Raw genomic sequence first — 24121 nt, 5'->3', positions numbered from 1 at the left:
ACCGGTGCCATTTTCCCCTCTGCCACCCCCGCCCGGTGCCATCAGCCCCAGTGCCACCGGTCCCAGCTCTGCTCACCCCCTCCCTGGGACAAGGGACCCTGTTGGCTCCTGGCTGGCACGTGGCCATGCTGGGCCACCAGCCCCATGGGCTGCCCCGGCCCACCCCACACACCCGCCCTGCTCAAACAGGCTGTGGAGACGTGACTATTTTTTGCTCGATTCCCTCAGGTCCCCCCACCATCCACCACCGGCCCCGAGGGGACAGCTGAGCAGCCGGGACGAGGCAGGGAGGGGAAGTGTCACCCCTCAGCGGGGTCTAGGGGGTGGGTGGGCACCCGAAGGGGTCTGTAAGGTGAGGGGGCTGACAAGGGGGTCGGTGGCTGTGTTGTGCCGTGCCGTGCCAGGCAGCAGGGTGGGAAGCAGCAGGGTGGGTACGCTGCCTGCGTGGCTGCCTGCTGCTGCCTGCTGCTGCCCTCGGTGCCCGTCCTTCCCCTTTGTGGGAGAATCAGCGGCGGGGAGAGGACAGCGTCCCGGGCAGGGGGCCAGCCCCGCAGAGAGGGGCTCCTGGGAGGCCTTTGCATCTGCCCTCTGCCTGAAACACGAAACTATGAATCACCCCCAGTCCTGAAATAGATTCCTTTTTTGTTGTTGTTGTTTTCCAAAAAAAAAGAAGAAAACATTTCAAAAAAAAAAAAAGCTTACTTTTTAATCCCTGCTGAGCTCCCTTCCCCTGCCTGTGGCTCAGATCTAAACCAGGGGCAGCATCATTTTAACTTTGCCCAATCTTTATCTTCGCTGGTGTCTTTGCGTCTCAGCAGACCCTCGCCCTGGCCAGAGCGACGGGGACGCGGCACCGGGGAGCTGGGGAGGAGGAGGAGGAGGCTCGGTGGCACAGCCGGGCTGCCAGCGGCTTGGGAGGGGAGGGAATATTTGTGAGGAAAACACACATTTCAGCCAATTTTCCAGCAGAGCTCTGGCCCCAGTCCAGCAGCAGGGGGAATTTGCTGCCATTTATGAGGCTTTTTTACAGAGGGGCTGTTCGCTGAGTGCGGCCATGGGTGGGTTGGGAGCGATCACGGGGGAGGCCCAGCGGCGCAGGGGGGGTCCTCGGGAAACGGCAAAGGGCAGGAAAACCCAGGGCAGGATGGGGGGGAAGCCTGGGAGCCCCCGACCTGACGGTGGCTGAAGCTGCCACTGTCCCACTCGTGGCCCTGACGGCCGGGGGCTGCGGGGAGCTGGGGCCCCCCCCAACCCGCAGGGAGCCCCCCGGCACCCCCAGTGTGGCAGGCCGGGCCTTCGAAACCCGGCACCACCACAGACCTGTCGAAGACAGGATAAACAACCGTCAACCGGGAAAATCCCGCGCTGAGGCGGCGCAGAGGCTCCGTCCCGCTCCCCCCTCCCGTCCCACCCTCACCCCAGGCACGGGAGGGGAGCGGGGCAGCACGGCCGGCCCGCACCGGGCCTTCTGCCCGCACCGGGAGCCCGGCCCCGAGCCGAGGGGGTGGCGGGGTGTGTGTGGGGGAGCCCACGGCGGCTCTGGGGGCTGCGGGCCCAGGGTCAGTATCGGGCCCCCCCGGCAGGGTCAGGATCGGGCCCCCCGGGCAAGGTCAGGATCGGGCCTCGCCGCGCTCCGGGCCGCGGTCGGTTTCCTAGCAACGCGCTCGGCGGTGATTGGTTACCGGCGGAGGGGGCGTGGTTTAACGCCGCCGTGCGCCGACGCGTGACGCACTTCCGGCCGCTAAGGGGACGTGTCCCTGGCGCGCGCGGGCCGGAAGCGGACCGCGGTGGGAGCAGCCGCCATGGAGGAGGCCGCGGCGCACAACGGCAGCGCCGGGGCCGGGTCCCCCGCGGCCGCCCGTCCCCCCGCCACCCCCGAGGGCATGGCGCTGGCGTACGGCAGCCTCGTCCTCATGGCGCTGCTGCCCATCTTCTTCGGGGCACTGCGCTCCGTCAGCTGCGCCAAGAGCAAGGTACCCCCCGCCGCTCCCCGACCCCCCCCGCCGCCACCGCCGGGGCAGCCGCCCGGTCTGTACCCCCGGGGGCGTCAGGGCTCCCCCGGCCTCCCAGGAGAACCCTCCGGGGCCTCTGGGCCTCACCCCAACCCGGGGTGCTGCATCCCACCGCCGGCCCGGGAAAGGCAGAGAGACCCCGCGCCCCGGTGGAGGCAGCGGCCCCCGGGGGGGCTCTTCTGCAGCCCCGTCCTCACTGTCCCGATCAGTTCAAGTGCTGCAAAACTCGGGGTCGCCCCTTGTACCCCTACAAGAGATGCTGTGTGAGGGGGGGGCTCGTCTGTGCCATTGCTCCCCTGCCCCGCAGCACCGGGGCTCGTCCCCGGGGTCCTGCCTGCACTCTCCTGCCTGCAGCCGTGTGCTGTCCCTGCAGCCCATCGTGCTGCTCTGCATCTCCTGCCCGCCCTCGGGGAGCAGCTGGCACTTAAATCCCAGCACTCCAGATCCTGAAGCTCAGCAGAAGGGACTGTTTTACACAGTCTGATTTATTACTGGTTTGTAAAGCCCCTTGCCCACGCTTATGTCTTACTTCAGGGGTTTCAGCTGATTTTGGTGGCGTTCCTGGCAGCCCAGGCAACCGAGGCTCTGGTTCTGGGGCCGGGGGGGGATTCTCTTCCCTCACGCCGCAGGGAGCCAGTGGCTCTTTGGGCACTTATTTGTGCGCTGCTGCGCCCGGGATAAGCTGCTGTTCCTTCGCAGGGTTGCTTTGTATAAGAGGCTTCCACTAGCGTGCTGTTTGTCTGGCCGCAGGTGTTTGTCTGTGCGAGGTTAGAGCTCTGAGGAGTGGGCAGGGGAGCAGGCAGCCCTCTGCCTCCCCTCTGAAAGCTGAAGGTCTCTCAGGGGAAATGGCTTGAAAGGGGGCTGGGTCAGCTGGTGCAAAGATGTCTCAGAAGGCGAAAGGGGTTTATAAATCTGCAGCTTTTGAGCACAAGTGTCCCAAGAGCGAGGTGAGGGATAAAAACGTCATTCAGAGGGTGATCGACATATGGTGTGCACAGATGGGGACGGCCGGGCGTGAGCGGCGAGGGAGCCCAGCTCCCCTCTGGGCAGGGGGAGAAAGGAAAAGCACCAGTGCAGGGGGGTTTTTCCCTTCTCCAAGAGGAAAAAAGCAATAAATTGTGGCAGCCCTTGGAAGGATGAGTGTGAGGTTTGCTTTTTCCATCTCAGGCTCTGCCTGTGACGCAGCCCCACCTCTGGGAATGACAGGAGTTGGGGGCCAGGGGGTGCCTTGCCCCTCTGAGCCCTGCTCGTTGTGTCTGTTCACCTCCTGCTCGGGTAGGAAACCAGAGCAGGGGCCGATCCACTCCTGTCCTCTCCTTCCCTCCCCAGAACTCCTCGGAGATGCCGGAGACCATTACCAGCCGAGACGCTGCTCGTTTTCCCATTGTTGCCAGTTGCACCCTTCTGGGGCTCTACCTCTTCTTTAAAGTAAGTGAGTGGCGCTGGCGGGCGGGGAGCTGGTGTCTGCCCTCCTCCTGCCTGCTCAGGAGCCCCTGAAGTGGGGCTGACTCCATTTTTGGCTTACCCTAGTTGGGGGCCCTTAGTGTTGGGAGCGTGTAAGACTGCACGGCTCGAGCTCTTCAGCGTCACCGCGCCGGGGGACGTCAGTTCTCGCCTGAATTGTCACAGCTTGGGGGAGATCAGAGCCTGTTTGTGTACGAGTTGGTTCTGGAGAGCTGCCGAGGGGCGAGTTCACCTCTGAGCTCTGCCTGCCGCCACGGCCGATCTCACGGTGTGCAGACCAAAAGCAGAGGGTGCCGGGGACTGCTGAGACACAAATGCTGCTGTCACTGCGTTGTGCTGCACTTCCAAAGGCGTCTCGGCTGCAGGCCTGGGCGATCCATAGCTCGTGGGTGAGCCCCTGTGTGTTCAGGTGAAGTTTTTTGGGCATGCAGAGCCAAGAAGCAGGGTTAGGTGACCATTCTTAAATAGGACATTCCAGCAGCAGGTGCTTTCAGCTGCGTGGAGAAGGTGTCTTGGCTTAAAGCACCTTTGGCTGCCTGCGGGCATGCGGCAGAGCTCCTGGAGGGGCCTGAGGAGCCCCGGGGCTGCCCGCACAGGGTGGTTCTCTCGGCACAGCAGCTTCCAGCCCCGCTGTCCTGGGCTGCTCACGGGGCGGAAGGCTGCAAAATTTGAAATATCGCAGCTCACCGTCCCCTCTGTGCCCATCGCAGCTACCGCGCACGCTGCGGGCTCCTGCCCAGGGCTGCCAGCCGCACCGTGCAGGTCCTGACCCCGGCGTGGGTGCGTGTGCCGCAGCCGTGAGGTCAGCTCTGCAGCAGCAGGCAGGAACAAGCCTCTCTAGCAATGTGCCCACTTTAGCCTGGGCGCTCACCGGGGCTGCAGCTCCTCTTGTAGGTCTCCAGCAGTAAAGCTGAGCGTCTGCGGAGCCTCTTGGGGTGGGGGGGTATGGAGCAGCCACCAGACCCTGCTGCCAGGCCCCTCTGGCTGCTGAAAGGACTCCCTGCAGCCCACCCCTTCCCTGGCACCCAGGTCTTGGGGTGCTCCTCCACCTCCTCAGGTGCCTTTTCTACCTCTTGCTCCTGGCTGGGATGGAGACGCCAGGAAAAGAAGTACAGAACGTGCAGCGTGGCCTTGCTGAAGTCGCTGCATGATCGGCGGCTCTTCCTTTTCATATCTTCAACCTGCCTTGAGCTCTCGTATTCCAGCATCCCCCTTCCAGGAGAGCACAGAGGACCCTGGGGTCCCCCCACGCTGGGCTGTAGGAGGGTGATTCGGTGGTAAGGCAGCGTGTGTGTTAGAGGGCAGGATTTCTGATAACACCCCGTTTTATTAGGGCAGGATGCGCTGTGGTAGCGAGGTGGGAGTGCTGCTGCTCCCCTCTGCCAGAGCAGCCCCTGGGAGCGGCGCGGTGCCTCGCTCCCTGCTCCGGCTCGCTCTGCAGGGGAAGCTCTGTCCTCCTTTCTGCAGCACAGGAGTTATTTTTTGACCCGAGCAGCTCATAAATGCGCGACAACTTGCAGGCCCATTGTGCTTCTTCTGTGAGCACACGGCTATTTCCAACATATTTTGCATCAGCGGTGCAAGAATTTGGGTTATTCCAGATATTCTTCTCCTCTCCCTGGAGCACTGACACTGCAGCTGCTGACAGACACGTGAAGTGCTGTGGATGGGGAGGACGCTGTGGTAACTAACCCCTCTCCGGATTTGTCTTGCAGATATTCTCTCAAGAGTACATCAATCTTCTGCTTTCCATGTACTTCTTCGTGCTGGGGATCCTCGCCCTGTCCCACACCATCAGGTGCAGCGCAGGGAAGGGTGCGGCTGGGGCAGGGGTGTCCGAGGCTGCCTGCTCTGCGAGGCAGCGGGGCGTTGAGTTTATTGGGGGGGGGGTGTGTGTTTCTAGAGCACCGTTGCCTTGCAGCAGAGCCAAGTCCAGCTCTTAGCGTGGTGTGAAGGGCTCATAGCAGACTGTGAACCCTTTGTCATGTCTCGGAGGGGGTCTCCCAGCGATCTGGTACCCTGCACGGCATCGCTGGGAGAGCTCGCGGAGCTGTGGGTGGCCACACCATTGTGGGACAAGGCCACCTTGCCCTGAGGAGCTGCTGCAGCTTGGCACAGTCCTCGCCGCCCTGTGTAGGGGCGAGCTCCTTGGCACCCGCATTCCCCTTACTGGGGCAGCTGAAACAGGCAGCTGGAGCTCACGATAACGTCCCTGGCCTCTTGCGCTGATGCTTGGTGTGAGGTGTTGAAAGCTCAGGCTGTTTCAGGAACTGAAAAAGTAAAACTGGTTTCCTGTTTCCTGAGCTCTAGGATGTTGGGGACCAGATGCTTTCCCTAGACCGACGCTGGGCAAGGTCTTTGTCTCTACTCCCAGTTCTGCAGGGGAGCTGTCCAGTGGTGGTCCAGCCAGTTCTGGGGGCCCAGGGGGCTGCTGGGGGGCCCAGGGCACATGCTGGGGTCTGGGACAGGTCCCCCCTTCTTGGGGGCGATGCTCTGTGCCCGTTGCCTTAGAGCATTTTGGGGGACTGTCACACCTGGGAGATCAGACCCCCGGGGAGGCCAAGGTCCCATGTCTGTGGCTCAGGGACTGAAGTTGGGGCTCCTGCCAGTCCCTCAGGTGGCAAAACCTGGTGTTTCCCCGTCTTGGGAGGGGGTGTGGGCTGCGACGCTGTCCCGCAGAGGTGCCGGGCGGTGTGTCCTGCGGGGTGTCTGTGAAACTGCCTTTTACACCTCTCATTTCAGCCCCATGATGAACAGATTCTTCCCTGCAAATTTCCCCAACAAACAGTACCAGCTCCTCTTCACCCAGGGCTCCGGGGAGAGCAAGGAAGGTACGTTGGCTCGCCGGCCTCTCTGGGGGCCTGAGTGTTTTCTGCCTTTACCGTTCTGTTTTCTGCTCACTTGGTGTTTCAACTTTCAGCCCATTGAAACAACCTTCTCCAAGACTTGCCTCTTGCTCCCCTGCGTTTTCCTGCAGAGCTGGGGCTGCCGTGTGCCTCTTCTTGCACCGGCTGGTTCTCTCCCTCTGTGCTGCCTCTGGCTGGCAGTGAAACCGCAGAAACAGATCCCAGAGGGCCCCAGGAGTGGAGCTGGGGGTGCTGTTAAATGCTGGAAGCTCCTTGGGTGACACAGTACTGACTCTTTGGTGCTGCCTTAACTGATCTGATGCGAATCTTTGCGCTGGTAGGAGATGCTTTGATAAGTATCCTGCCCAGTAGCTTTACTGGTAAGGGAATACTTCTAGCGATACCACTAGGAGTTAACTGGTGCAGGAAGAGGGAGATGATTTACCTCTCCCTGCCGTAGACAGAGCCTGAATCCAATTTCCTTATTGACAGAGGGATCGCAGATGCTGTCCATGTGGCAGAGTCTGGCTGAAGGAGACGGTCCGGGCTTGCCAGGGCCAGCTGCTCGCTCGCATGCAGTTTGCACGTGTTTACCGTGGGCCCGGCCATTTCTGTGGGTACAGTCCCCTCGTTTGGGACGTCAGCGCTGTGGTCTGTCTTGCTCCCCAGCTGCACAATCCCTTGTCCCTGCCCTGCACAGGAAGGGGAGCTGCCCGGGCTGCCCAAGAGCTGACTTCTCCATTTTCTTGCAGAAATAGTGAATTACGAGTTTGACACCAAGGACCTGGTATGCCTGGCCCTGAGCAGCGTTGTGGGGGTCTGGTACCTGCTGAGAAAGGTGAGCAAGCCGCAGCCCCGTTGTGGGGAGGCCAGGGACCGGGCTGGATCAGACCCAGGCCCCACATAAGGCCTCCGTGGGCCGAGGCCGTGGCTCAGCACGTGCAGCGGGACCCAAATCTCCTTTTCCTGTTGTTCCCAGCACTGGATTGCTAACAATCTCTTCGGGCTGGCGTTCTCCCTCAACGGGGTGGAGCTGCTGCACTTGAACAACGTCAGCACTGGCTGCATTTTGCTTGGGGGCCTCTTCATCTACGACGTCTTCTGGGTAAATGGGAGCGTTCCCCGGGGCGGACGCGGGTTGCAGCCGTTGGCGGCCGGCGTGTGTGTGTGTGGCGTTAACGTCTCTTCGGAGGCAGCACTCTGGCTGGACACACGTTTGCAGTCAGGATTTCCACTTTCTCAGCCCAGAGGGGTGTGGTGGGGGTGATGATAGAATCAAACAGTGGGAGAACGTGGCTCAGCAAACGAGTTTTCTTTTAATCTGGCTTTGAGAGCCCAGGGCTGGCAGGGATCTCACCAGGGCTGTTGTGGGGCACCGGGTGTGCGGCGTATCCAGTTCTGGTGGCCTGTGTTCCCTGCTAAGGTCTTCCCTGTGCCTGACGGAGCTGCTGGGTGGGCTGGAGGACGAGGCTGCTCTGGGTTACACCAATCCTGCCGAGCTGTGCCTCGGCTCTGTCATCTGCCCGTTTCGTGAGCATCCTTCTGCTCCCTGGCACGGAGGAGCAGGCACTGGAACGCCTCCGGTCTCTCTCCCGCAGCCAGTGCAGTGCCCAGACATCTTCATTTTGAAGTTTTCCTTGTCTCTCTGCAGCGGCCTGGGTGCATGTTTCTCCTTGTAGCGTCCGTATTCCCCAGTACTTCCTGCCGCCTACACCTTCTGAATTTCTGTTTTCCCAAATGTCTGAGAGCCTTGTATACCTTGAGGTCTGTCCAGCAGCTCTGCAGCTGCCTGAGTAATCCTTCCCTCCTTAAGCCTGGCTACTGTGTGTTATTTTGTACTTGGCCGGCGCTGCCCCCGTTTCATAGGCTCGTTAACAGACTCGGCTCTGTGGTTCGTTAGCCTGTGTGCCACTTCCTCCGCTGCTCTCAGCTGGAGAGGATTCAGCCTTCTGGCTTAGCACACCCTGTGCCTCACGTCCTGCTTGGGCTGTGAGTGTCTTCCCAGGGCTTTGGAGACGGGCATGAGTGCAGCCCTCGCTGCTCTCTGCTTACCAGCTGTCTCCCGCCTTGGCTTCCCTGTGTATTGCCGGAGCCTCACGGAAGGGCCGTTGTGAAGTGGAGACCCTCTTACTGTGCCCCTCTGCTTGGATTTTAGCACGGATTTAATCACAGTGACATCCAAGGAGAAGTTCAAGGAGGAAGGAGAATGCTCAGTGGATTGATGATGTTGTCCCCTGCGTAGTCATGGGGTGAATTTGCATCTGATGCTTTTCACTGGTCTCAGGGTGGAGTCCTGTCACTCCCTGGCGATGCCCAGGGCTTGCTGCACCTTATGGGAGTTAATTAATTAATCTGATGCCCAGCGCTTGCTTTAAGGTTTCTCTTTAGTCCCTGGCTTGAGGATCTTGCTCACCTGGTGCTGAGCAGCACCTGGTTTACGTGCTGGCTGCTGGTATGGCCAAGACCAGAGGCTTGGAGTTAAACAGAAATAAGGGTGGTTGACCTGTGTGTTTGCAGTCCGTCCCCCAAACGATGCCAGTGTTTAAAGCTGATAGTGCAGTACAAATAAATGACCTCGGAGCAAAATGCAGCTGATCTGACAATCGCTCTGGTCCCCGTTGGAAGCTCACGGGCAGCAGCCTGGCACTGGCTGTGACTCTGCTGGGAGATAACGTGCCCTCGGATAAGGTCCTGGGTGAGGTCAGGCCTTTCCCCTGAGTTGCCTAATTAGAGCTGAGCGGGGGTGGGTGCTGGGGAGGGCCGGGTGGTGGGCAGCACCGCGGCTCTGCGATGTGACCCGTCTCCCGGCGCTGCTCTGAAAGCAGGACGGCCGTGACGCGCTCGCCGCCTCAAGCGCTGGCTTGTGCCTTCTCCCGTGGGCTCGCTGCCAGACTCTCTGCCCTCAGCTCGGTGGCTCTTTGGTTATTTTCTGCCCCTGATGCTGCTCCAGGCCCTGCGGGGAGGCTGTAGCTGAGCATGTGCCCGTCCCTGCACAGCTCTGGTCACCCCGGACTCCTCTGTTTGCCTCTAGGTCTTTGGCACCAATGTGATGGTGACAGTTGCCAAATCGTTTGAGGCCCCAATAAAACGTGAGTAGATCTTCCCCATGGGCTTTTCATTCTGCTGGGGTCGCTGCCCCCTGCAACCTCCTGTCTTCTGGAGATGGCTCAGAAGGTGGGGTGTGTGCAGGGCTGGGGGGGTCTCCTGCTTGTGACCCTTGAGACTGCAGCGTGGTGCCACCGACCTGCGGGGAGCTGGGCCGGGCCTCTGGGGAAGGATGGTCTGCAGAGTGCTGAGCTGGCTGGGTCAGTCTGTACCCCCAGCACGGGCAATTTCACCTGTTCGTAAAAAAAAAAAAATATATATGCAAAAAAACCCCCTACAGACCTCCCCCCCCCCCCCCCCCCCCCCCCCCCAAAAAAAAAAACAGCAGGAGGGGTGAATTTGTGCTGTTGTGGAGCACACAGTAGTTTGGGTCCTGGGAGCTGGGGTTGAAACCTGCTCATGGGGCTGGCTGTGAACCCCTCGGTTTCTCATCGCAGTGCTTGGAGTTGTCCCAGGAGAACAAGGGGAGCTGCTGGGGAGGAGGGGGCCAAGGGCAGGGACAGGGGTCTTGCCCTATCCCAGTCCCTTTTTGCCAGGCCCAGTGGTGTTGGGCTCTGCCCAGCACAGCCACTCCCCCCTCACCGTGCCTCTCTCTGCTCCTCGTAGTGGTTTTCCCTCAGGACCTGCTGGAGAAGGGGCTGGAAGCTGACAACTTTGCCATGCTGGGTCTGGGAGACATTGTCATTCCAGGTGAGGACAGAAGAGGGGGGGACGTGACCAGGATCACCCATCTGAAGGGGCTGCGGGGAGCTGAGCGGGTGCCTCGCTCTGCCTTTGGCCATGCCGGAGCCCTGGGTCTGGGGGCTGTAGGGACTGGGGGGGGGGGGGGCGGGGTCTCCAACCAGGTCCGGGTGCTGTCCCGGTGCCTTGTGCCGCGAGAGGGCACTGTCAGCCCAGGCACGGCACCCCGAGAGCGGCTGCGGGTCCTGCCCTGCCTCCCTCTGCCGTCCCTGCAACCCACGTCCCCTCACTGTCCCCTTCTCCCTGCAGGGATCTTCATTGCCTTGCTGCTGCGGTTTGACATCAGGTGAGTGGGCGGCAGGGAAGGGTCTCTGGCAGGTCGGATCTTGCAGCATATTTGAGCTGCTTTTGTAGAGGGGAAAAAAAAAGGGGAAGGGGAAAGCCAAGAGCGCAGTTGTGTGCTCCCCTCCGGGGCTTGGCGTGGGGACCCGGGAGAGCGGCTGGGACGGGGTGGGGTGCAAGGGGAAGCTCTTGGAGGAGTAAATGTGAGCAGGGCTGGCTTTGCAGGCGAGTCCTGAGCGCTGGGGTGAGTTGTTGGAGCGCCCAGGCATTGCTGTGTGCGTGGCAAGGCGGGCGGCACGGCCCCGCGGAGCCTCTCTGGCTCCCTGGCACTGAGGAGGAGAGGGCAGCGCCGCGGCACTACGGCAGCGTGGGAAAGAGCCGGGGGTGCTGGCACCTGGGAGGTGCTCGTGTGGATGCAAATGGGTGCCTGGCAGTGCTGGCTGCCTCTGGGTCACCGTTGACGTTGAGGGAAGCAGCTCCTACGCAGCGAAGCTGCACCCACTGCCGGGGTGTAGCTTTCGGCAGTTGCCCCACACCGAAAGGCTCTGGCTGGGAACGGGCGGCTTCGTGTGACGGCGGTGGGGTGGCCCCGCTCCTGCTGCTGTTGCACAGACACTCCGGTCTGCGCCAGCTCTTCCAGGTGTTTCCACCCACATCCTGCCTGCACCTGCTGGGAATCCCAGTTCCTGCTGCCTGCGATAAAACAGCATGTGCGGAGAGCGGGGTGCCAGGGACCGGCTGTGCCTCCCCTGAGAAGGTGGGACCCTCTCCCCGGGTCCCAGCACCAATTCCTCCCCTCCAGTAGCCATCCAGCAGCAGGATCGTGCTCCTACTTCCCCTCCCCAGCCCCTCACCTTGGTGTCACCCCGTCCAGCACCACACTGCTCCCACGGGATGGGGGGCTGCGCCAGTGGCCACCTTGAGAGCCCGGGTGGAGATGGTGGGAGATGGCTGAAAACACTCTGCTTTGGCTACTGGCATCCCAGACCTGAGGTCACTGGGCTCTGCTCCCTTTCCTTACAGCTTGAAGAAGAACACGCACACGTATTTCTACACCAGCTTTGTGGCCTACATCTTCGGGCTGGGCCTGACCATATTCATCATGCACATCTTCAAGCACGCCCAGGTGAGCTCTGCCCTGCTGCTCCCGTGGATGCGCGTCCCGGGCCGGCCGCGCCAGCTTGGCCACGGGGCTCCTGCATTGTGCCAGGAAAAACGAGATGAGTCCCTTCCCTTGGCTTTGCTTTTCCAGTGCCTGCCTGTACCTTTCCCTGCCCAAACCCTGTGTGCCTGGCTGGTGCAGAGTCCTGGCTGGTTCAGGCAGCTGCATTTCCAGTGGCAGCACCTCAACTGGGCTGCCCTGTGGTTTTGTGGCTCTTTGTGACCAAGCTGCCCCTGAAGACCCCACCCTCTGTGCTGCGGAGGGGCCCTGCGAGCCCATATGCTGCGGGTGCTGTCGCTGCGCGGGGGCTCTCGGGGCGTTCGTGGCCCTCTGGGACCTCACGAAGAGGGTTTTGTGCTGCTGCAGCTGTAACTCGGCTTTCAAAGCCACTTTCTAAAGCGTTAACGCTCTGCAGTGCTGTGACAGACACCACGGGTGCAGAGGGGACAGGGCCAGCTCGCCTGGTGCTCCTCCCGAGGGCTGTTTTGTGGTTTAACAGTTGTTCTCCTTCCCGACAGCCTGCTCTTCTGTACCTGGTCCCCGCATGCATCGGATTCCCGCTTCTCGTGGCCTTGGCAAAGGGAGAAGTAACTGAAATGTTCAGGTGAGCGTCAGCTGGGGACGGAGCTGTTTCGCCCGCGGCGCTGGAGTGCACGAAGCGTGCAGATGTTCCCACGCCTGGGCACAGCTGGAGGGACGGGTTCATCTGGGCATGCTCTGGGTGTGCGTGCGCACGTCTGCGGGTGGAGGGAGCGGGTCTGTGTTCGTACACGCCGGCTCTGGCTCCAGCCACCTCCTCAGAGCCGGGTGGGAGCTTTGGTGCCGTACCAACAGGCAGGCAGCATCTGGTATTGCTTTACACCCCGGTGACAAACTCTTCCCGTGCGCTGGCGGGCAGGGGAGGGTGGGACCGCGCACCTGGTGCCGAGATACTTGGTCATTGTGTCCCAGGGCCCGTGGGTGGGGGAGAACGGAGCCGGATCTGGCTGCAAGAGCAGCTGGGGCTGGTTCGAGCACATCCCAGCCTCCCTGCTCGCCTGAGGTATCCTGGTTTGCAGCAGTCTCCCCGCCCCGGGGACCGTAAGTGCAGAGAAAGGGGGTCTGTGCTGCGCTCTGGCCCTTCTCTCGGCCTACCACGCTCCAGGCGTTTGCCTGTTTGCTGTCAGTGGGCAGCGGGGGTCTCCTGCCTGCGCGGGGCATGGCCTGGCCCACCCAGGAACTGTTTCCTCCCTTGGCTTGGCCAGTTGTGCTCGAGGCTCAGTGCTGGCCTGGCGCGGGTACTTGTTTGAGGATGACAGGGAATCCCAGAATCATCTGAGTTGGAAAAGCCGACTCTTCAACCCCTCCAGGGATGGGGACTCCCCCCCTGCCCTGGGCAGCCCATTCCAACGCCCAACAACCCCTTCTGCAAAGAAATACTTCCTAAGAGCCAGTCTGACCCTGCCCTGGCACAGCTTGAGGCCATTCCCTCTTGTCCTGGTGCTTGTGCCTTGGTTCAAGAGACTCATCCCCCCTCTCTGCACCCTCCTTTCAGGGAGTTGTAGAGGGTGATGAGGTCTCCCCTCAGCCTCCTCTTCTCCAGACTAAACCCCCCCAGTTCCCTCAGCCGCTCCCCATCAGACCTGTGCTCCAGACCCTGCACCAGCTCCGTTGCCCTTCTCTGGACACGCTCGAGTCATTCAATGGCCTTTTTGGAGTGAGGGGCCAAAAACTGAACCCACTCATCGAGGGGCGGCCTCACCAGTGCCAAGCACAGGGGTGAGACCCCTTCCCTGTCCCTGCTGGCCACGCTATTGCTGATACAGACCAGGATACTGTTGGCCTTCTTGGCCACTTGGGCACACTGCTGGCTCACGTTTGGCTAGCAGTCAACCCCCTTCAGGTTTCTCTCTGACTGGAACACCCAGCCCAAAGCAGGGCTGTGCCCCCCGCAACCTCCCCACTCTGGGGGTGCCCCTGCCCAAGCCCCCAGCCTGCTCAGAGGGAAACCAGCACCTGAATGAGGAGCTGGCTGCCCTCGCCTGCTCCCCCTCCCCTGGGAGGTGCAGGTATGCGTGTTCCCAGCGGGCTGTCAGCTGGGCTGGCTCCCCAGCCCTGCCGCACCTGCCCGCCCTTTGATGTTTGCTTCTGAGGATCGCTGCTGCAGGCACTGAGTGTCCCGGGATCGTCCTTCCTGTGCACCTGGGATCCTGCAGCCGCTCTCCCCGCTGCTGTGACTCACCACCCTGCAGCCGCGCCGCCACCTCCCCTGCCTGGAAACTGGGGAAGGGACGAGCTGTGAGGCCGGCGGGCCTGGCAGAAAGGCAGCCGGGCAGGGGGGAGAGCTACTGCCCCCCCAGAACATCAATGCAAGCTGCTCAGGCAGCGAAGCGCTGCCTGCTGTTTGCTGCCTGCTGCCAGGGCAAAGGCAGGAGGCTAGGGGGTTGAAACCTTGCAACCCTGGGGTTCAGCCCCCCCTAAAGTCGCTCCAGTTGCAGTCAGGGGAAGCAGGATGCGATGAGACTCGTGCCTGTAGGGCAGTGACTCCCACCTGCGCAGCTTCAGTGCACCCCGAGCCTCCCCGCGCTGCCACCACTTCCCCTGCGGTCTCTGCCAGCAGGCAGCTGCCTGCACTCGGTGCCTGGCAGCACCGTTGGCTGCCCTGGGAGAGAGCAGTGAGGGTCTGAGGCAGTGGCAAGTACAGGCAGTGCTGTGGGGAGGGTGGGAGCGAGCGGATCTGTGCTGCAGGCCCAGGGAAGGGGATGCTGATTGAGCAGAGGTGGGCGACATCGGGATCAGTTTTGCGGCTCCCAACCTTGCCGAGCCTCCCCGGGCAGGCACTGACCATCACTGCCTCTGTCAGCAGCGGGGAACCTGTCCTTGAGCAGCAGGAAAGGCTCTGCCTGCAGCAGTCTGCTGCCTGCACAGCCCCTGGGCCGCTCTGTCGCTGCCTTCCCAGTGCCCAGGCTTGCTTCCTCGTGGCTCTGCCTGTGCCAGTGGGAGCTGCCTTCTCCCTGGGTCTCAGCCCTCACTCTGCCACGCTGCAGCCCTGCCCTGGGGTCTGCAGGCAAAGGGGGGTGCAGGCAGGATCCTGCCAGGACAGCCCGAGTGCCAGTGGCCGGAGGGGACAGCAGGCTGCCCATGCAGGGAGGTGGGTTTGCAGCAGTCTCACTCCAAAACTCTTCTGCTTTCTCTCTCTCTCTCTCTCCCCCTCTCTCTCCCTCCGCCTCTCCTTTCTGTCATCTTCCCCCTTTCCCCTCCTGCTTCCTCTCTCTCTCCTGCAGCTACGAATCCTCTGCTGAAATCTTGCCACACACACCAAGACTTACCCACTTCCCCACGGTGTCCGGCTCGCCGGCCAGCCTTGCTGATTCCATGCAGCAGAAACTGTCCTGCCCCCGCCGACGCCGGCAGCAAAGCCCCAGTGCCATGTAGCGATGGCAGGCGGTGCCCGTTCTCCGTCTGTCGCTCGGGCCAGGTAGGGGCTGGGCCCAGCTCTCCCCTTTCCCCGGGCAGAGGCAGTAGCTGTCGCCTCGCTGCCGTGGGCCGGTGTCTCTCTGTCTTTGAGGGGATTTGGTGAAGGGTGAGAGGATTTGCCATTTCTGCCCTCCTCGTGCTTCTCGCTGGAAGGCAGCGCTCCCGCCTTTCCTTCGCCAGGGCCCCGGGGGGGTTTGCAGCTGATGGAGTGAATCCCTGGGGGTGGGTGGCTGCCGGTGGTCTTGCTGCAGCTCCCACCCCATTAACCGGCCCCACTCGGCGTGGGGGGGAGCGTGGTGCTCTGGGAGTGAGGACAGACGCCTGGGCACAGAGCTGGCGCGATGGCTCTGCTGGGGTGAGCTCCAGCCCCTGGCTGGGTCCCCCCCACCCCGATCCCTGGAGGTGTCCAGGGGGTGTCACACTGCTCGTCTCCCTGCCTGGGCTCTCCCCCATCGGGCTTCCCACGCCGGGGTGGGGGGGTGGTGGCTGGAGCCCACCCCCTCCTTTGTCAAGTCTCTGTCCCCGTGGACGGTCTGGCCCCACTCACTCCTCCCTCTTGTCCCTCTCGTCCTCAGCTACGAGGAGAGCTCTACCCCCAAGGAGGTGCCGGGGGCCTCCAAAGAAGGGACAACAGAAGCCTCCAAGAAGGAGAAGTGACCTTGCCCACGGGCCGTGCCCGGTGCTGCTGGGCTGGGGCCCTTCCAGACCCTCCACCAGTGACAGACGACGAAACAATTGTGCAAGAGCATCGTGTTGTGTGTGTCGGAGCAGCCACCCAGGTGGGGTATCGATGTACGCCGCATAGCCACCCACCGGCCGGCCCCCCGGGGCCACCCCGCCACCCCCCTGCCTGTTTAATCTCCTACGGGGGTTACAAGGCGGGTGGGGGGGCAAACCACAGGCCGGTTTTTAAATTTTGTATTGTGCATTTGCTTTCTCTCATATTAAACCATGTCGAAGGAAGGAGCGCGGGTCTGGCAGCACCGGGGTCGGCATCCCGGCTCCCCAGCGGCCTTGTTCTCCCTGTGGGGCCCGTGGCCGTTGTCCGGCTGTTTCCAAGTGACCATCCCCTTCCCCCTCCCACTCCTCCGGCGCTTGGCCATCCCCTAGCCGGCCTCAGCCTGGCCCCCCCCCTCTGCAACACCCAGATTGAGGGCCGTGCTCGCTGACCCCCGGGCGGTTTTGAGCCCCGGAGCGGGGATCAGGGTGCGGGAAGGCGGTGAGATGGGGACGTGCTCTGCCTCAGCTGCTGGGGGGGGCTCAGTGAGCCCCCAGGGCCTGGGGGAGCAGTTGTGGGAGGGAGAGCGCCGGGTGACCCCAAACCCAGCCCCGGAGTGGGGTGAGGAGAGCGCAGGGCCGTCCCTCCCCTCCTTGTAGGGAGCCTGGCGCCAGCCTGCAGCCCCTGGGGCTGGGACAGGCGGGGGGGCGGGGGGGGGCAGCACAGGCAGGGGGGCTGCAGAGGCTGCAGGCAGGAGCAGCTCCAGCAGCCGCCTCAGCTCCCACTGGGGCCGGCGGCCGCATGTCCCGCAGCAGCGCGGTGTCCTCGGGGCGGGCGTGCGGGGGATCCGGCGTCCCTCCGCCCGTGCCCGCTGCCAGAATAAATAGAAAGTGTTTGCCGGCCCGGCAGCCCCTCCACAAAAGCCGTATTGAACCATTATTCCCTGCGTTGGCTGCGAGCACTAAAAGTGGCGCCTCGCGTTCTGCCATCTAATGACCCTGCGCAGTCTCCTGCAGATGTTTTCGATGACTTACAGCTCCTTTTCCAACAGCCCCGTCCGCAAAAACAAGAGGGGCCACTTTAATTCCAATTAAATACCTCCAGCTAAGCAAACAGCGTGCAGCAGGGCTTGGGCACGGCGGCCGCCAGGCCCGGCCCATGGAGTCGCTGAGTCTAGACTCCAGATGTGATTTCACCGGCCTCCGGTGTCCCCTGGACGCGGGGAGCAGGGTCCTGCCTCCAGCCGGGGTCCTGCTCGCTGCTGCCGCGCTTGTGCCCCTCGCTGTGGCTCCGCCAGCGCGTCCCGCGGGGCTCTGCACCCTCCCCGGCGCTGGGTGGTGTCCCTCCATGTCACCGTGGCCTCGCACCCGTCCTCATGCAGCCTCTGGAGCCCCCGAGCGCACGGGAGCAGGGTGGGAGAGGGGGTAGCTGGCATATGGTACCCCCCTGCCTTCCTGGAGCTCGGGGCAGCCCGTGTCAGCCCTGCGTGCGGTGGGAGCGCGGCAGCGAGCCAGGAGCGTTCCTGGGGACGGGGGGTTGTGGGGTCACCCCTCTGCCCGTCCGGGAGGAAGGAAACGCTCCGGGCCCTGCAAGGAGCCGGCGCCTCGGTGGCCCCGGTTTCGCTCGCCTGCTGCACCTGGGCCCCGTGGCACCGGCACCGCAGCAGCCGCGCGGCTCCACAGTGGCTGGGCCACCGCTGGGCCACCTTCCCCTCGCTGCGGGGTCCCTCCGGTTTCGGCTGCGGAAACGTAAACGCGGAGGCTCCGGCAGGAAACCTCCATCGGCGGAGCTGCACCCAGCCGGGGCGGGGGGGGACGGAGCCAGCCTGCCCCGCTGCCGCCAGTGGGGGCGTTTGGGGTGATCCCCCCCCACTCTCCCACCCCTCAGGGTAGGGGGAGCCCCTGGGCACTCTCCTCTCGTGCCAAACTCCCACCAGGGATTGCGGCGGGGCGCAATGGGTGCACAGGGGACACCCCTGGGTGCAAACACCGGGCAGTGGGGTGCTGGTGCCTTGGTGGGGGGGGTTGGACACCGCCGTTGCTCGTCCCCAGAGCCCTGCAGACCCTCCCCACCGCGACGGGTGCTGGGTGCTGTGTTCCCCACGGGGATGCCTGGTGCTGGTGGGGGTGCCGACAGTGGGAACTGGGGTCCCACTGGGTGCTGGCGCCCGGCTGGCGGCTGCGAGCGGGGAGAGGAAGCAGCCGAGAGCAGCCCCAGCCCCGGCCGGCGCAGGAGGGGCAGGAAGCTGGAATAAATCCCAGGAAGGGCCGCCTGGCTCCAGCTGGTCTGGGCTGCAGCGGATGGAGCCGGGAAGGGGAAGGGAGAAGGCGGGAGGGGAGCAGGCAGGGGCTCGCTCAGGCCTCAGCCCCGCTCCAGCTGCGCCGGCGGCCCCAGCTCAGCACCATCCTGTGGGCACCGTGGGGCTGGAGGCTCTGCCCAGCCCCAGGGCCCATCTGCGAGTGGCGTGGGGCGAGGGGACCCCCATGGAGCCCAATCCCAGCCAGGGCAGGAGCAGCCCCGGTTTGGGGGTCCCGTTCACTGTGGGGGGGTTGTCTCGGTGCTGCCTCATGGTGCTGGCCGACCCCCATCCTCATCCTGCGGCCCCTCGGCCATGCCCTGTGTGGTCCCGGCAGGGTGGGGGGTGGCTGGGGGAGTTGGGGGGGGCTTTGATGTGTTCGGCTGCTGGGCAACCCCCGCTCAGCGCAAAGCAGCCACCCCCCCCCACCCCGCCCCGAGCCGGGCTGAGCCCAGGCAGCACCATATGGCCGAGGCCGCTGTTACCGCGCCGTGCGCTGCGTTCCCAGAATTGAGATGGAAATGAAGCGATCCGTCTTGCCGGACAACGCCGGGGACAACGCTGGCCGCACTGGCTGGCACGCCAGGCCGTGGCCCCATGCCCGGCTGTGGTCAGGGCAGTGTCCCAGGGCCACGCTGGTAGCCCTGACCCCAGCGCCCCGTCCCCAGCACCCCAACATGTCCCGCAGCCGGTGGCATCGCACAAACCGGGGCCACCGGGCACCGCAGCAGCCGTGCCACGTGTGCCATGGCGGCGGGGCCCATCCCAGTCCCCTCGCCACCCGGGGTGGCCAGTGCTTGGGGACAACGGGCCGGGTGCCCGGTGGGGCGCGGGGGGCCGGCTCGTCCCCGGCCGCGGCGCATTGTTGGCGGCGCAGCTGGCGGCACCCGGCCGGCCGGCGGCACTGAAAGGCATTCCTGCGCACAATGTCCCCCGGCCTCCCCGCCGCGGCCCGGCCGCCACCGCCAGATGGGGGCTAATTAGCAGCTTTGAGAGCCGCGGTGGGAACCGGGCAGCGCCGGGCCCTCCGCCGAGCCCTGAATGGAGGGGGTGACCCCAGCGCCGTGCCCACCCTGGGAACCGCCACCACACCGGGACAGGGGACACGGGGAGGAGGGATGGAGGGACAGAGGGATGCAGCTCCCCCCGTCCAAGCTCTTCAAGATTGCTGCCCCCCCGGCAGAAAGAAGAAGAGGAGGGGAGGCCTTTGGCTCCTGCGTGCCTGGGGAGGCTGCAACCTCTCAGGACCCCCAGCGCAGCCCCCCAAAGGGCAGGACACCCTCTGCAGCCACACCGGGGCCTGCCCGCGCCACGCTCTGCAGCCAGGAAGGGCACATGGTGTCCCCGTGGCCACGCCACCACAAAGGTGCCACCACGAAGGTGCCACCACAAAGGTGCCGCAGCAGCGGGGGGTCAGGGTACGCTGGGGCCACGCTGTCGGGGTGCCCCAGCGCCCGGCGTGGCCTTGTGGGGCGCATGGCGGGGGGTGGCGTGGGCAGCTCCGGCACCCAGGTACACGCGTGGGTATGTGAGGTGGCAGGTATGTGTGGGTGTGCGGGTATGTGCATTCACCTGCGCGTGTGTGTGCACACGTGTGCGTCCACGGGTCTGTGGATCTTCCCAGGCGCGCGTTTGTGGATGTCCGTGCATTGTGCGGGCGTGGACGTGGGCGCGCGTGGCTCCGTGTGTGCTCACGCGCACTCACGCCCGTGTGTGTGTCTGCCCATGTCCATGTGTCTGTACACGTGTGTGCATCATCCGTGTGTGCACACACATCCGTGTGTCTGCACACCCCCCCGTGGCTCTGGACCCACGCACACGCGTGGGCTCTGCCCGCTCACCCCCCCCCTCGCTGCAGGGCTGGGGGGGGCCCTCTCAGCGCTGCCCTGCGGGTCCGGTGGGCCGGGGTCCTGCTTTTGGGGTTCCCCCCCGGGGCTCGGGGCCCCCGCAGGGCGCTGGCCGCGCCTCCCTGCAGGTGCGGGGCTAATGAGCAATAACGCTAATTACCGCCCAGCTCCGAGCCCCCCCCAGGGCAGGGACCGGTTTTCACTTCGGGGCGCTGCCGGGACCTTCCCCCCGCGGTGGGGGAGACCGCACCGGGGCCGAGGAGCGCGGGGGGACGGGCTGACCCCGGTGGGGATCCCCCCGTGGGGGGGACCCGGTGCCCCCAGGCTGGGCTGCAGGTGCCCCCCCCCCCCCGTCGCCATGGGCACCGCCCGCGAGGCTCCGCGCGGGGTTTATGAATGGGGCCGGCACGGCCCTGGCGTCTGCGGGGCTGAGCCGGGGGGCGCGGCGGGGGCCCGGGGGAAGGGGCGAGGGAGGCCGCGGGGGTGGAGAGGAAGCCGGTGCTGCAGGGAGCCCGACACCGGGGCAGTTAGCGGCGGGGAAGGGGATGGGGCAGCCGCCGCCGCTCCGCACCCCCCCGGTCACCCCCTTCCCTCGCCCCGCCGCTGCCCCTTTAAGGCGCTGCCCTTCTGGGCGGGCTCACGAGAGGGCGGGCGGGGCCATCCCCGCCCCCGAGGCGTCGCCATTGGCCGCGGCTCCCCCCGAGGCCCCGCCCCCCCCGCCGGCGGCGCTCTATAATTGGCGCGGCGGGGCGCGCGCTCGGCTGTCCGCCCGCAGGGTCCCGCCGCCGCCGGTCGCCTCCCGCCGCCCCCCTGCCCCGCTTCCCCCCTCCTCGCCCATGAAGGTCGCCACCGCCGCTTCCTCGCCGCTGCCCGCGGGCGCCGGCGGCGCGATGAGGGCGGTGAGGCCCGGGGAGGCCGCTCGCTGCGGGCCGGGCCCGGGGGTGTCCCCGGGGGCGGCGGAGCAGGCGGCCGCCGCGCTGCTGTACGACATGAAGGGCTGCTACTCGCGGCTGCGGGCGCTGGTCCCGACGCTGCCGCGGCACCGGCGGGTCTCCAAGGTGGAGCTGCTGCAGCACGTCATCGACTACATCTGGGACCTGCAGCTCGCGCTGCAGCGCGGACCCCCCCGCCCCGCCGCCGCCGGGGACCCCCCCGAGGTGAGTGCGGAGCCCCCGGCACCGCCCCGCTCCCGCTGTCCCGGCCCAGCCGGGTTTCCCGCACGCCCCCCCCCGCCGCTCTGCACCGCGTTATCCCCTCCCCGGGGGCGTCCCACCCCCGGACCCCCCCATCCCGACCAGCACTGACCGGCCGCTTCGCCCCCCGCCCTCCCGTTTCCCGCAGGCTCCGTGCATGCCCGCTGCCGACCGCATCCTGTGCCGCTGAGACCGCACCGGACCCGCCACCGACGTCCCCGGGATCCCGGCCCCGAGCGCCGCGGCTCGTCTGCATCCCGGGACACGCTGGGGCCGGTAACCGCGACCCTCGGCCCCGGGGGGTCCCCCCGCAGCCCGGGACGCGGGACGTATCCTTCTCAGATTGCTGAGAGCATTCCCCGTATTGTATATTACAATGATGCTGGAGAATATTGTTCTACAATAGCTGGAGTTTTGTTATTAAACAAGCCCTGATGACCAGGCACGCCTCTGCTTCCTGCCCCCCCTCCTTCCCGGGGGGGCTTTTGGGGGGGTCTGGCCCCGGGGACACGGCCCCAGGGAGCATGGAACTGGGGGGAGCCCTTCTGGACCAGTATGGGCTGGTTTGTGGGTTTGCTGTGGGGTACTGGGCAGGGAGGGGGGTGTGTGTGTGTGTGTGTCTCACATGAGCTGGTCCCAGTTCCCCCCAGTGTGCTGCTGGGGGGTCTGCAGGTGGCCTGTCCCTGTCCCAGCACTGTGTCCCCACAGAACCTCTCCTGGGGCTCCTGTGGGTTCGTGTCCTGCTCCCCCCTCTCACCCCCCAGACTCAGACATGGGGTGTCGGCACACAAGGAGGGGTGATTTGCCCCCCGGTTTCTGTGGTGGGAAGATGCAGCAGCACTGGGATGTGACTCCCCTGGGCAGGACAGTGACACTGAGGGGACAGCGCTGGGAGCCAGCTGAGGGCCTCTGTACCCAGCCGGGGGTCCTGGTCCCCCCGGGGCAGTGGGGACTTTGCAGCCTGGGCCTGTCCTCGCCCCGTTTCCCAGCGGGGCCACCTGCACCACTCCCACGGTTGCCCATGTGTTGGGGCTGAGGCTGGGGCGCAGGCGGCTGCAGGGTGCGAGGCCGCGGGAGGGTGACACTGAGGGACAGTCCCGTCGCCCTGAGGGAGGGGGGGGTGGGAGCCCTGGGGTGCTGCTCACTGCAGTTCCCCCCCCCCCCCCCACTCCAGTGCTGCCCTGCGGTTCCCGCTCGCCCTGGTGCAACCCCCCGCCAGTGGGGCCAGGGACCAACAAACTTCTTGGGAGAAGGAAATTGCATCAGGGGTTGTGCAACCCCCCCTCCGGGCTGGGGGTGCCCGGGGCAGCGGTGCTGACCAGAGCTGTCCCGTGAGTGACGAACACCTCAGGGGACACAACACGCTGCCTCCCGTGTGCGTGGACCTTCCTACGGGCCTGGCAGTGGTGAATTGGGGTGCCTGGGGGGGGGTCCTGCTGCCCCAGCCACCCCCCGGGGGCAGGAGACCAACTCGGGGCTGCCCTGGCAGGGCCCTTCCTGCCCCCCAGGGTCCCGCAGCTGGGGGTGTCTGGGGTGGGAAGGGGTTGACTGCACGTCTGTGTCCCTGCGTGAGCATTTGTGTGTGTTTGTGCGGGCACAGTCACAGCTCCGTGTGTGTGTCACAGCCCCTGTGTGCCTGCTCGTGGTTCCCCAGCCCCCCAGATGCCCTGGCAGGGGGATGAGCAGGGGCAGGTGACTTGGGGAACCTGGACACCTTGGCCTGGCTGTGACACAGCAGTGGGGGACATGTAGCAGGGCTGTGGGCTCCAAGTCCCTGGGGATGAACCCGTCCATCAGCCCTGGGGTCCCCTCTGTCATGGGCTGGGTCCCCTCTATCATCGGATGGGTCCCCTCTGTCACCCCCAGATCCTCTCTGCCGTCCCCACTGGTGTCCCCTCTGTCGCACCCCGGGTCCCCTCTGTCATCCCCACTGGTGTCCCCTCCATCACCCCCAGATCCCCTCTGTCGTCCCCACTGGTGTCCCCTCCATCGCCGCGCGGGTCCGGGAGCGCGGCGGGGCCGGTGCTGGGGCAGTGGGTCCCTCTCCCGGTGCCCGCTGGCACTGCACGGCCCGGCCCGGGCCGCCCTCCCGGAGGAGCCCGGGACCGGGAGAACGGGGGCCCTGGGGGGTCTGTTCAGGCCGGGGGCGGTGCGGGGGGTGCTGGGGCTCTTCCCTACTCCACGGCGCAGCGGCTGCGTCCCTGCCGTGCTCCCCGGTGCCGTCCTTGCCCGTTTCTTACCGGCGGGGATGGAAACTCCAGCTGGAGCCGCGGGCACAGGGACTCTGCGTGACCTCACGTGTCCCCGCGGCTCTGCCCTGACCCCCTGGCCAAGCCCCGTGTGCCCGCGGCCAAGCTCTCGCCATGCAGCCGTGGGGCACGGGGACACGGTGTGGCAGTGCCACGTGGCTGCTGTGACCGGGGCCTGGCACCACCGGGACACCCCGAGAGCTGGGAAGGGGCTGCACGGAGCCGGCTGGGGCTCGGAGTGGGGCTGTCAGGGCTGAGCCACCAGCCACGTGCCGGGATGCCGGATGCGGCCACACCAGGATGCGCTGGAGAACCCCAGGGAGGGCCCAGCCCCGCGGGCACCTGCGCCCCGACCCGTCCTTCATTGTTTTCATGGGACCTGATTCATCCCGGAAGGGATTAGGGATCAGGGAACCCGGTGACGTTCTGGTCCGACCAGCCAGGCCACCCCGGGATGGACATCAGCCTCAGAGCCGGTCCCTGCCGCTCGCTGCCACGCACGGCCCTGGGGACATGGCGGAGCTGGGACCTATGGCCGGACCCACGGTGGGACCCATGGCCCCTGCGGCGTGGGGCACTGCGACCGCCTGCCACGGTGAGGCTCGGTGCAGGGCAGGGGCACCTGGGGATGGAGGGGCCTGCGGTGGGCACGTGGCCATGGGCAGCGCTGGCCTTTGGGACACTGCTGGGGGCTGTGGCCATCGCTGTGGCCGTGGTTGGTGGCACTGGGGGGGCCCAGGCAAGCGGGCA

The 24121-nt window shown here is 65.2% G+C and overlaps 2 protein-coding genes across 4 annotated transcripts; both read left to right on the top strand.

The window, feature by feature from the left end:
• Positions 1-1758: 1758 nt before the first annotated feature.
• Positions 1759-15871, top strand: HM13 (histocompatibility minor 13). Of its 3 annotated transcripts, none has more exons than XM_074887924.1 (13): positions 1759-1973; positions 3342-3440; positions 5192-5274; positions 6219-6307; positions 7075-7160; positions 7302-7427; positions 9354-9411; positions 10034-10117; positions 10418-10454; positions 11474-11576; positions 12131-12216; positions 14876-15022; positions 15644-15871. In XM_074887924.1, exons 1-13 carry the CDS (start codon positions 1803-1805, stop codon positions 15723-15725), a joined length of 1251 nt encoding a protein of 416 aa, XP_074744025.1. In that variant the 5' UTR covers positions 1759-1802; the 3' UTR covers positions 15726-15871. The 3 variants fall into 3 exon arrangements, with proteins under 3 accessions (XP_074744025.1, XP_074744023.1, XP_074744024.1); XM_074887922.1 differs by having other exon boundaries at positions 14876-15069; positions 15644-15869; XM_074887923.1 differs by lacking the exon at positions 14876-15022.
• A 4833-nt stretch (positions 15872-20704) lies between these two features.
• ID1 (inhibitor of DNA binding 1) lies at positions 20705-21563 on the top strand. The gene is made up of 2 exons (XM_074888242.1): positions 20705-21086; positions 21271-21563. Exons 1-2 carry the CDS (start codon positions 20766-20768, stop codon positions 21310-21312), a joined length of 363 nt encoding a protein of 120 aa, XP_074744343.1. The 5' UTR covers positions 20705-20765; the 3' UTR covers positions 21313-21563.
• Positions 21564-24121: the final 2558 nt, after the last annotated feature.

Source organism: Strix uralensis, chromosome 18, assembly GCF_047716275.1.
Source record: "Strix uralensis isolate ZFMK-TIS-50842 chromosome 18, bStrUra1, whole genome shotgun sequence".
In the NCBI taxonomy this organism is placed as follows: domain Eukaryota; kingdom Metazoa; phylum Chordata; class Aves; order Strigiformes; family Strigidae; genus Strix; species Strix uralensis.
The sequence above is the reverse complement of the archived record's forward strand: the minus strand, read 5'-3'. Positions and strand labels throughout refer to the sequence as shown.

What these genes read in the sequence shown, in the direction of transcription:
- HM13 (XM_074887924.1), top strand. Translation starts at nt 1,803, where the DNA reads ATGGAGGAGGCCGCGGCGCACAACGGCAGCGCCGGGGCCGGGTCCCCC. An exon ending in GCCCTGTCCCACACCATCAG is followed by an intron (nt 5,275 to 6,218) that starts GTGCAGCGCAGG and finishes CTCTCATTTCAG; the next exon opens with CCCCATGATGAACAGATTCT. An exon ending in TCTGGTACCTGCTGAGAAAG is followed by an intron (nt 7,161 to 7,301) that starts GTGAGCAAGCCG and finishes TGTTGTTCCCAG; the next exon opens with CACTGGATTGCTAACAATCT.
- ID1 (XM_074888242.1), top strand. Translation starts at nt 20,766, where the DNA reads ATGAAGGTCGCCACCGCCGCTTCCTCGCCGCTGCCCGCGGGCGCCGGC. An exon ending in CCGCCGGGGACCCCCCCGAG is followed by an intron (nt 21,087 to 21,270) that starts GTGAGTGCGGAG and finishes CGTTTCCCGCAG; the next exon opens with GCTCCGTGCATGCCCGCTGC.